This window comes from Acomys minous (genome assembly GCF_964271855.1).
Source record: "Acomys minous genome assembly, chromosome: 11".
NCBI lineage: Eukaryota > Metazoa > Chordata > Mammalia > Rodentia > Muridae > Acomys > Acomys minous.
In genome coordinates, this window is record NC_140492.1 from 50,453,627 (window position 1) to 50,466,268 (window position 12,642).

The window sequence follows — 12,642 nt, forward strand, 5'->3', positions numbered from 1 at the left end:
GAAGGAAGATCAAAGGTTCAAGGTTACCCCTAGCTCCATAGGAAGTTAGATGACAGCCTGGGGGACACATGACACCTTGTTTTTAAAAAGGAGTAAGAAAAAAGGCATAAAAAAGGATAACTTTTTTTTCCTTTAAATCTGGGAAGCACTAATTTTCAGGGGGGTCATTATTAGAAATAAGAACATAAGAGATAAAGAAATGGGATGCTTAAAAACAAAAGTGGCTTTTGACTTGAGCCCAATAAACAATAAAGTTGCTGATGGATGAAGCATGTTTATAGGGTGGTGTTGGCTAGCATTCTGAAAAACAGGGGCCAGGCTGCCTGGCAATGGTGAGTGACAACCAAATGCCACAAGTAGTGCAGTTGGTGGTGATATCATCAATGGGCAAACTCTAGAAAGGAAATGTAGATGATGAAGATCATATACTTAAAGGAGAACCAGTTGACCTACTAGGAGAGGTAAAAACAGCATTTGGACAGGGGATGATTTCAGGAACCAAAGGGGAAAGATGTGGCAGGGAAAGGGGAACATGTTACCTGTGCTCAGAGGGGCCAAAAAGAGTGATTTAGACGACAGGCTTGTTAAAACAGGGAGATGGTAAGAGACTGCAAATAAAGGAATATGAAAAATAGAAAGTAAAGAATGTGGGAAGAAGTCAGGGCAGTTGGTTTAGGCAACTGGACATCCTCAAACGATGAAGGAAGAGATCTTCAGGAACCCAGAGGTTTTAGCCAAGGATGTCTTGACTAGAATACTCAGCGACAGGTTATGGGGTCTTGATTCCTTTCAACATATAATAGTCTTTGGTTTTGAAAAGAAATACTATCATGGGAATGACTCTCAGATAACAGCTAATGAAGAAAAATGGAGTAACACCAGATAAACTTGACCTTGGGTGCCAAGAAGGAGGCCAGTGACTATGGGCTGTTGACAGGCAGATAAAGCCAGCACACCATCATGGGAGCATTCCTAATGTCATGATTTAAAGTTTTGTATTTAGTAAAATTAGAAATTTTAAGCAATGATTTATTATTCTGTAATTTTACTTGAACTGAGACTGACAAAGTCCTAGTGGCATAGAACCCCTGTCTTCATTCCTCCTTCCCAAGGCTTTGCAGAGAGAGAGAGAGAGAGAGAGAGAGAGAGAGAGAGAGAGAGAGAGAGAGAGAGAGAGAGAGAGAGAGAGAGAGAGAACAACATTATCTTACCCTCTCTCCTTTGAAATGAATCATGCCTTAATAGCTTTACAACTTTCTTCCAAGGAAAAATGTCAAAAGCCTATCAATGCTTCATCAAGAGAAGGATGAACAACTGAAGAAAGAAAACAAAACGGATAGTAAAGGAGAAAAAAGCCTAAAAGAAAATTTACCTTCCTAAAAGGCTCTCCTGTAAAAAATCATGAATTTATTATTTGTACAGTCTCATTGAGCTATTTTTAAGCTCCAATATAAGCATATTAGAAACTGGATAAAATGAAGTTTTCCCTAATAAAGACAGAGTTCCTAAAGGACTTATACAAACATCACCTTACAACATTTATTCTCTTTTCTGTCTTATTATGGATACATGAATGTATAAGATATGAGTATTTTCTGACCTGAGTTTCCAAAATTGAGCTTGCTAAGGTAATTTTTAAGAAACTGCTACTTTCTGTATATGGAAAAATATTTCAATCATTTAATAAAATGTTTAAAAAATTATGACTACTAATGAATGTTGAGCTGTGTTAACTCAAAGCTTTTATTTGAAAGAAAATAGAACCTCATTGGCCATGTGATATTTGTGTGGACAGGAAGTCATCTCCACTCACATTACTGGGAAGGGCACAGGATAGAATTATAACTACGCATCACAGTAGGTTTATAGGCCATGCTGAATTTTAAATTGAGATGCCACAGCTCTCACCACATCAACCTGGCTCTGGATCCAGGCTGCAGCAAAGCCTCTGTAATAAGGCCCTTCCCACATAAAGTTACCAGTGTAAGTGCCACTACTTATTTCAGTTCATATTCTCTCTCTCTCTCTCTCTCTCTCTCTCTCTCTCTCTCTCTCTCTCTCTCTCTCTCTCTCTCCCTCTCTCTCCGCCCCTCTCTCTCTCTGTGTGTGTGTGTGTGTATGCGTGGTGTTCTCCTGTCAATCATGGCCATGAATGATTCTGAAATTTAGAAGCTGGATCTCAAATCTGCCTACATTATAAGGACAATTATTTTTATTTCAGACTTTACATTGTGTGAGAGTTCTGTGTACTCCCACAATATTGACCAAGAGGGTCATTTCTGAACATATGGAAGAGGTCTGGATGATAAACTTCATAATGTCCATGTTAATAGAATTTCTCATAAAATAACCAATGGCACCCTCAATTTGTTATTGTGAATATTTAGAGCAGTTTTCACAATTTAAAAACTATTTTTGCTGGTCATATATCAATGATGAACATTTTGCACAAAAATCCTGATTTGCATCTCAGATGGTTTTCTTTTTACACATTTATGGAAGTGGAATTACTGGGTCAAGTGATAGAAATGTATTTTAAAACTTTGATAGACATGTCTGCATTACCCTAGGAAAGTTTCCACTAATTTACACTCTCAACAGGGAGATAAAAATGTGTCACTTTTTCCACTGTCTTGCCATTTCTTCCTATGCTCATTTCGTTAACTCCTTCCTAGTGTTACTGGCTTCAGAAACATATATTGCTTTGCCTTTCTTTGATGATTAGTGAGGTTTGAATGATTTTTCATTTTGGTGATTTCCATGCATTCTTCTATGAATTGAAAGTGTAGCTTCTCTACATTTAGAAAGGACAAAATTAGTAAGTTGAATGACATCACATGTATTTTGTTACTTATTTGTACTATGTGCTATTTAATTTTCTCCTTTGATTGTTAATGTGATAAATATTATTCATATATTTATGCATAATGGACTATGTTTGAATACTGCTTTAATGAACTATGCTTTATAGTAATACAAATCTTTATTTTATTCAGCAGTTTTAAAATCTTTATTTTAACTAATTTTTTTGTGGATTTTGTAATAAGTCAATTTTATGGAAAAGATATAAGACCAATGTAAGAGCTCCCAAACCCCCTGACCTGGTTCAAGCTTTATTAAATTCCTGTTCTTGTCTTTTTTCATTGTATGGGCTCATATGCACAAAAACATTTTTGTCATTAGATATGAATATGTGAATTCAAACTGTTGTGTTCAGTGTACTTAGGTCTAAAGGTTTTATTTTTGTTTTTCCATGAAACTTCTTTCTTTGTGTGAATTCTATGTGTCCCTAGGGAGCCCACTCTTCTGCCAATACAACTGTAACTTATTTTCTCTCATTTTCAAAAAGGGCAAATATAGTTTGGATTAGTGTGTAAGTGTAAAATGTTTATTTAACTTAATAAAGAATAGGAGAGCTTCAGATAAATACAGGATGCTTGAAGATACTCAATAAATATAAACAGATGGGATTGACCTGGATAAAACATATCCTTTCTACAAGGGAAATATTAAATTAAAACAACAAGAAATAATAGCTCTGATTACTTTCTTTTTCCCCCTTTGATTTCTTTCCTTTATACTGGCTGTCTGGTTGTTGAGGTGAATAGCAAATCAACAATTATGAGCCTGTTCTCTTAGACAGTGGTGGTACATGCTTTTAATACCAGAGGCAGACAGATCTCTGAATTCAAAGTCAGCCTGATCTACAGAGTGAGTTCTAGTACATCCAGGATTACATAATAAAACCCTTTCTCTGAAAACAATACAAAACAACAACAACAAAAAATTAAACTAAAGAGCAGGGCATGGTGGTGCACACCTTTAATCCCAGCACTCAGGGAGGCAGAGGCAGGCAGATTGCTGTGAGTTGGAATCCAGCCTGTTCTACAAAGCAAGTCCAAGACAGCCTACACAGAGAAACCCTATCTTGAAAAACCTAAATGAATAAATAGATGAATAAATATTAAACTAAAGATTAAGTTTAAAATAATGATCATATGAATTCATAATTCATTAAGAATCCCAATAATCAACAAAATCAATCATAAAAGAAAATCAAACTAATAAAGATTTCAAAGTCTTGCTTTATTAAAATTCTTTCAAAATGAGAAGAGCTGCAGGCTAAATTCAATTGAAATGCTCGGGTGCAGTTTATTTGAAGTTGAGTAAACTATGATCATTTGTTGAAAAAATTATCAATGCAGCACCAAAATTTTGAAGGAAGGGAAGAAGAACAGGAGAGAGTGAGGAAGAAGTAACAAAGAAAGTCAGAAGAAAGAGACTGAGGAAAAAAAGTGGTACTTTCTTAAAGCTCTGTGATGGGTTTTGATCATCAATGGGGATGCTTAAAAGAGCTGACGATAAATTTAATTTCTTAAAATTGAAATCCTAGAAGTGAGTCTCAGACTGTTGTCCATTTTTTAAAAAAGCAATAAATTTAGGGTTTCTTTTGTTAGTCCATATGAGTTCTCTAGAATCAACGAGATAAAGGAAATTTTTTAATCAGCAGGGGTAGAAAACCAAACATTTTGGTCCTCCAATGTGTTTCACTTCCAATATTTTCCACAACCATATTATTTTAATTGAGGTGATTATGCAATAAACTTCCTGCCAACAGTGTATACATTCCCACCTACCATGGGTGTGATTAGAATCATAGTGACAAGGAAAGTTTCAGATTCTAATTTATATTATAGTGAATATTAATAATCTGTTAAAATACTTCAAAAACTGTTTTATTAATAATATCTTGTTTTAGTGTTTCTAGATCAGGCTATTTATTTTTAAATGCCAACTAAAATAGAATAGCATAAAAAGAGTAAAAGGCTGAAACGTGGAAACAGCTCCTCTGACATTGACTCACAACTACGAAGCATGCTGTGCAAGGTAGGTAAGTTGAAAACCAAATGGTAGTTATACTTTATGGTGAATGGTATTTAAAAGTAATGTTCAATTTGTAAAAATATTATTGTCATTATTCTTTATATATAAATACACATGGAATTTCTTTTAAAAATACCCCATTTTTGAGGCTACTGTTCTCATAGTTAAAACACCTCAATTCATTAATGTACTCAGGTTTATTGCCAGTTTTTACTATTACAATCCTCTAGTACTTAAACTTTTAGGCATAAGTTGATGTGTCACACAGGAAAATGAACTGGCAGGAGGCAGTATATCTCTCCCATTGCTTAGAGCCACAGAGGAGTAGCTCTTGATTTCTGCGCATCCGAATGCTTGGCAATGGGTGGTGACCTTGCAGGTGTTGACTCAACCCAGGGATTCTGATTGGATTGTTCTGGGGTGCTTCACAGGCACCAGCACTCTGACAAATGGAATAAAAATGAAAGGTTGAGCTTACAGCAAATTGTGCAATGGTTGTAACTAGAGATGAATTATGTTGCCTTAGCACATGTGTTTCCATTGGCCATATGTTCAGAAGACCCAAGAAGCCATAGAAGAGTAACTCACAAAGCTAAAAATGTGTACATTAGTAACAGAATGTATTTCATTAATATTTATTTCTTTATTTTATTGATATTAAAAACGGTGTGTTCTTAATCTTTGATAGTGGGCTCAATAAAGTAGCAGACACAGAAACCAATATTAGGCTTTACATAGGGGTCCCTGCATTTATTAAGTAAAATGTGTGTTTAAATTTCAGTAGCTCTGACCTTCTCTGGGAGAATATATATTACCAAATAATGGCAAGTGACCTCAGAGGTCAGTGCTGACTTACGCCTTTGCTGAGGCAAAACTTAATTTCTATTCTGTGTGCCATATAAGGAAGCTGTGTGTAGCTGTCACTTAGACAAAGATACTTTATTGAACCACAAAGCATACTTTTTCAACATAGGATATTTTATATGTAATGGTCTTCATAAACCAATAAATGTCTTTTCTGTGAGAAATAATCAACAGTGAAAAAGATATTGGAAAGCTAATAGTATGTTGGAAATATGTGAAAGTTAAACAAACAAACAAACAAAAACAGCTTCCAGAAAAAATAATGTATAAGAGAAAAAAGGCAGTATAAACACTAGCACATTTATAAAGGTGAAAGTTTTGAAGGGTAGACCAGTGTATCACAGTCATTGCTTTAAAACCTGAAAATGGACAGTTAGGGAGACATTATTTCTCTAGGGTGTTCAATGGAGGTGGCCTTCAAGGTCCACCTAAGTATCTCAGCATTGAGTTGTGGGCCTCACATTCGAGATAACTCTTTGGAATATTTGCAGATACAACCACTTGAAATCAACTGGGTCCATGCAGCAGTATATCCTCCTTCTACAGATTCTCGTATTATATAACCATTTTAGGACACTGGATCTCTTTGTTGCTAGTCTACAATGGAAGTCTGAGAATCACTTGGGAACCCATAAATTCATTTCTCCAGACATTACTCAAATCTGCCAAAGCAGAAATGCTGGGGAACCAACCAATCTAATAAATCACCTTAGTTCTTGGTGCAAATTGCATTTTTTTTTTACTCAACCATCTCTATAACTATAGGAAAGAAGGTAAAAGTGATGCTGTTTCCAGAAGGAGAAATCCCCCAAATGTAAAGGCTCTGAGCCTGCTGCAAATTGGCAAGCAATGGGTCAAAGCAGCTACTATACTCTGAGAAGCAGAGGAGTGAGCTTAGGTACAGAGACAGAGGAGAAGCAGCAGCAGCAGCAGCAGCAGCAGCAGAATCTGTTTTTCCTTCATCACCATCATCACCTTCATCATCTTCTTTCTCTATTGTGGAGAACAGATGATCTCCAGACATTAAGCATGATTGGAAACCATCTTATTTAATCCCTAGAACAAATTTAGAACTGAAATCTCTAGATTTCATCTCTGTTTTGCATGTGTCAAATCTGAGACTTAATGAAATTAAGCAGCTTACTCTGAAGTTAATTCAAATAGGATGAAGAAACTTGAGTTTGTTTCTGGGAATGTGTGACTGCAGAAGTCACCTTTTAACTTACTCTTTTTGCTATTATCTCATAGGACCTTTAAGTTAAGGGTGACCTCACCTTTGTTCGGTGGAAAACAATAAAGTATTATTAATACGAATACTCTTTATTAATAATATTAATTATTAATTAATTATAATTATTTTATATATTTACGATATAATTAATACTAATTATTAATACTACTAATAAAGAATGACTAGCTAAAGTGACTGGCAGAGACTCTGAAGGGTGATCAATACAGGATGTGAACTACTCAGATACTCTTTAGATTCTGAAGGCAGAGACCGGAAAAAGAGGATGAATGCCGCCATATCAAAGCAGAATTTGGGTTTGTTCTTGCTGTGCTGGGGTTCAAACCCAGAGCCTTTATTCCAGCTCCTAGAAGCCAAGTCTTTGACATAGAGTAACATGATTTCATGTTCTGCTGCAGTACAATTAGAAGAAATGTGCGAAGGGCTAGTCCTCCTGGGAAAGAAGAGATCAACTGCTCACATGGTTAGGATGCTCCAGAAATTTCACTCAATGATTCAGACACCAGGAAGAAAAATTCCCTCTTTTGTGCTGGGCGTGGTGGCGCACGCCTTTAATCCCAGCACTCGGGAGGCAGAGGCAGGCGGATCGCTGTGAGTTCGAGGCCAGCCTGGTCTACAAAGAGAGTCCAGGACAGCCAAGGCTACACAGAGAAACCCTGTCTCAAAAAACAAAACAAAAACAAAACAAAAAAGAAAAAGAAAAAGAAAAATTCCCTCTTTCACTCTGTTTAATGACAGGATTTTCTCCTCCTTTTTCAATGTGATGCTGTAAAGATTGAAATAGGATAATATTTGGAGCAAAAATAAGAGTGTTTCAAACCATGTTATAAGGTAGCAGGAAGCCTTGGGAAGGTTGGTTGTTGATACTGAATTTAAACTTTTGCTCATAATAAAGTTATCCATGTCTACTTATTAATAATATTCAAATTACACAAGACAGTGAATAAACAGTATTTGCCCATTAGCAGGCTCCTTTGCATTTCTTACTACTAAATCAGACTTAATTTCATTTGCACTGAGTTCTGGTTCTAAAAGCACTTCATCATGATTTTAATTTAAGAGAATGTGGATGAATGGTGGGAAGGCAAAGGACCTTGAAGATTTGGTGGGAAGGACTTCGGCCAATATCTTTAAATAGCTATTCTTAAAGTCATGGCAAAAATATTTTAACCAATGGCAATGTCCTGAGGTCTGATTCCATTTAGTAGTTGTTGTTAACTCAACTACTTCATAGTTTCTGTGGTGACCTTCAGCCTGTAAGGATATTAAGTGATTCTCTGTTTCTTCATTTTGAAGGCAAACCTTCCAGTGTCCAGATTGTGATACACACACACACACACACACACACACACACACACACACACACACACACGCCTCTCTTTGTCTGTAGGAACTTTCTCATAATAATGAAGTTAGTAAAGGTATTACAATTGTGTATTAATGTCACAACCAAATGGGTGATTTTTGAAGAGTCATCTATTGTACAGAAATCATAGATAAAACCATGACTGGCCATTAGGTAAATATGTTCGGAAGATCCTTCAGCATAAATAGATTAGTTTATTTGTCCTTATGTCACTGAATCATGTAGAAACTCTATAGATTAAGACAGGTGTGTGTGTATGTGTGTGTGTGTGTGTGTGTGTGTGTGTGTGTGTCTGTCTGTCTGTCTGCCTGTCTTACTGAGAGTGATTGTTTGTACCATATAGGAATGAGCAATGTAACCAATTGACATAGTCAGACATAGCTAGATATATTTATCTATAAATGGACTTCTTGAGATACCAACCCTGGTGTGTCTTGTTCTCTGGCTCAAGTACTTGCCACTAATCTTCAAGAAAACATGAGCAAATTTGGAATATTGTAAATCATAGAAATGCCTTTTTCAAGGAATAAAATGAAGCTGTCAGCCATTTGCAAAATAACCACCATGAAGTCACATGACTGATGCACCCTTGTACCATGTGGACTTTGATATATTTTCTCTCAGTTTCAGTTTATTAGTGAGAAGATCTGGGAAAGCAATACTTTAAATGCTTCAATTACCAGTTCCCTAACACATTAATAGTAGCTACAGCCGAACTCTGCCACATGACTGACTGAATTTGGAATATTGACAGGAGCCCTAAGGCCATGTTTAATTTGCATTAAATTTGCATAAAATTGTAAATCAAAAATACAGGAGCACAGCCCTAATATTTGTCAGTGCTTAGATCTTTCCTGATAGATGGATGGAAACTGCTGGAGGTTTGACTTTGCCTGCAATAAAATTGTGTAAGTAATCAGCTTTGTTTTCAAGGGAAAGGGGATCCAAGAAAGCCACAGTGTATGGGCATATGTGTATGATACTTAATATTTTTAATCCTGTAAAAGCATGAGTCAGATGTGCCCTGGGAAACCCCAATCTAAAAACAAAAATTCCCCTATTACTTCACAAAGCCTGCTCTTTAGGCTGGCTTACAGTGTTATTAAATAAAGACACAAGCCACAAAGAATGGCAGCCAGGTAAGAAGGGATCAAGGCCCCTAGGAGTTTTGTTTTCCTAAAAATCTTTTACTAGAACATAAACTATTAATACTAATCTTTAGGGCAAAGATAAATAAAAAACCTACTTTCTTATATTCAGCAAAGCATCTCAATGAAATAAAAGACTTCCTAAGAATATAAATATTGTGTATTCTTATGTTAAGACAGTTGTGGCTCTGTTGCATGCCTTTGAAATGAAAGCTAGGGGGAGAAACAACAACAAAACAAAAACAAAAACCGTCACCAGGAGTTTGACACATAGATCTTGTTAGGCTTGAAATCAATCCTATAGAAGAAAAAAAAAATATACTGAAGTACAATATTTTTTTTTCAGAAAAAAACATTGCCAATGCTTTGCTCATCATAGCCACTCTTTACAGCTCACTTTCTCAACCCACTTCCCTCTTACCTTGCACGATCAAGTAAACTTGGGAGGTCTTGGGCTCGTGCTGTGTCTGAACTGAGCATGTGTAGGATCCCTCGTCATAGACATCCACCTTCTGGATTCGGAGGCTGTATTCCAGAGAATGGCGTTTCTCCAGCTCAACGCGGGGATCCAGAGACCACTTGTCATGTCCAGCGAAGATGATGCCAGAGCGGTTCAACCAGGCCACTTTGGAGTTTTTGTCTTCTACCACACATCTAGCAGAGCAGAATAATCCTGTTAGTGCCTCAGCATTTCAGCTGTATTTCACTCTCTGCATGACGGGACTCGACAAGACCAATCAAGACAAATAATTACAGGCATATTAAATCATTGTCATGATATCTCTGAGAGTGCTTAACTGTTTTCAGAGTTTTCTTTACGAGCCAATCATCACCCAGTGTGCAAATGTCATCATATTACATTTGATTCAGGAGCAAACAACTGGAATGTGAGTCACACAACCCGGTAAAGTGAAATGATTATTGACTTCTCACTGGATTATGTTCTTCATGTTTAGGAAAAGGTCATTCATACAAAACTCCATATGTTTCAGTATCTTGGAGAATCATGCAATTGGTGCACTTTCACTGCATCTCAAACTGAGTTTACTCTTCCATAGCCATGACCTGTGAGTTGTGCTCCAGATTTATAAGGACTAGACTAGATTTCAGAGTTTACTTGTGACCGAGGAGCACTTGAAATGCCTCTGCCCTGGGATGAGAAGTGTGTGTATATGTGTGTGTGTGTGTGTGTGTGTGTGTGTGTGTGTGTGTGTGTGTGTGTGTGTGTGTTCAAGGGTGAGCACATAAATGTTGTATCAAGAAAATCAAAGCAAACACCATCTGGTTTAGGTTCTATCCCATCTGCTGAGAGCAACAGGCTTCTTGATATTAAGTTTGCTATCAACATTTCTGATCATATTAAATGAAGCAATCTTCCACAGGGAATGAATGAAACAGAATTGTACTCCTATCCCAAAGGAGATAAATGCTAAATGCTAGTATAAATGGCAAGATGTGTGTGTGTGTGTGTGTGTGTGTGTGTGTGTGTGTGTGTGTGTGTGTCTGTCTGTCTGTCTGTCTGTCTGTCGGGGGGGGGGGGATAGGGGATTGAGTCATGGAAAATGCATTGTTTTCCTTGAATCATATGTTTAAAAAGTTGGGCTAGGAAGCAACCTTCCCTGAACAAAACAAAACAAACAAACAAAACCCAAACACATTCTCTGTATATCCCTATGGCAAGATGTATGTCTGCCCTACAGGAAGAGGGACCCAAGCTCCGTTAACAGCTGCATGGCCAGCTGCTCAACGCTCTGGGGTACAAGAGAAGAGCAGAAACTTTCAGGGCCCTGACAAGAGAACAATTAAAACAGCTCGTCCCCCTTGATTTTCTTAAATAAAATATGAGTCTCCTCCAGGGTGGAAACAGTCTGCCCACACCTGTGCATAGAGAGGAAGCATGAGGAATCCATGCCCACACCTGGCTCTAGAAGCTAAACTCCATCTCTCATAACAAGAAGAACAACTCAGTCTTTGATTACTTTATCTACAGTGGAAAGACCTTCCTACCCTACTACATTTAAGTAAATGGTACTTTATTTAGTAAGAGTGAAAAGTTGACACCTTGGATGCCAAGATGCATGGTCTTAGTTTGCTTCTTTCCTCGTTGGTTCTTCAAACACAGCTCCTTTTAGGAGCTAGGTGTTACTTTCGTGTCCCAAGAAGTTTTTCTCTGCCATACAGATACTCTTAGGGGTAATTATGCATGGTTGGTAATTTTTGGCTACTCTACAAGGAGCATGGCATGCACTTTGTGGACATGGTTGCTGCTTCCTTACAGACTTTGCTTTTTCAATTTTTTGGCATCACTTTTATGCCCCCAAGTAGCATCAATAGCACTTTTCAATTTAGGGTCATTTAGAATTAAATGATAGTCTATTGTCTGTTGTCTGCACCATTAATAGAATCATAGAATGTAGACATTGATTTTTGTGTTCTTTTCCTTTGGAAAGGATGAAAATGAACCTGTGTGCATGCATTTTAAATCTCCAAGCACGTATCCTTTGTATTTTTGTCATATGTATAGCTCAAAGCAGCAATAAAGAGACTTACTTTATCACAGAGAAGTACTCTAAATGTCCTTTTGTCCAGAAAAGGTCAGTGCCTTGTTTATCATAATGCATAGTTAAATGGATTATTACTAGCCCAGTCACATTGGATACATCTACAACAAAACTCCTGCACCCAAGGCTTAAGAAACTTTGTTGAAGAGATGGCAGAAAGATTGTAAAAGCCAGAGGCTCAGGAAATCTGCTATGAGATCGTGTCTCCTAGAAATGGCAAGGAAGGTACCCCCATGATACTTCAACAATGTAGCAGCCAAAACATAATATCACAACATCACAGTGCTTCCTGAACAGGATCTTAACAAGGACAATGTGAATAGATATGTTAACACAGAAGGGGCCATTTCACTGGGTCCCACACCAAAACAAAGAGCCATGGGCAGCTAATGACAGCTGAGACAGGGTGCAACAGCTTCTCCCAGAGGTGAACTTCTAACTGGCTCTCCAGTACAGAGTGTCTGATACTAAATGCATCCCCACACCGACCACACTAAAAGGACTCAGAAAGTTGTACTTAATGTGCTTATGCATTTGTATGGAACAGCAATAATCAAACAAAAGAGAGCT

The 12,642-nt window shown here is 37.2% G+C and overlaps 1 protein-coding gene across 3 annotated transcripts in view; it reads right to left on the reverse strand.

Annotated features, from left to right (window-relative positions):
- The window catches only part of LSAMP (limbic system associated membrane protein), a 2,140,464-nt gene that overhangs the window by 282,415 nt on the left and 1,845,407 nt on the right, over positions 1 to 12,642 (reverse strand). For all 3 annotated transcript variants that reach the window (XM_084800474.1, XM_084800476.1, XM_084800475.1), the window contains one exon: positions 9,933 to 10,165. In XM_084800474.1, the coding sequence (XP_084656600.1) occupies positions 9,933 to 10,165 (233 nt within the window). The remainder of the gene's footprint in view (positions 1 to 9,932; positions 10,166 to 12,642) is intronic.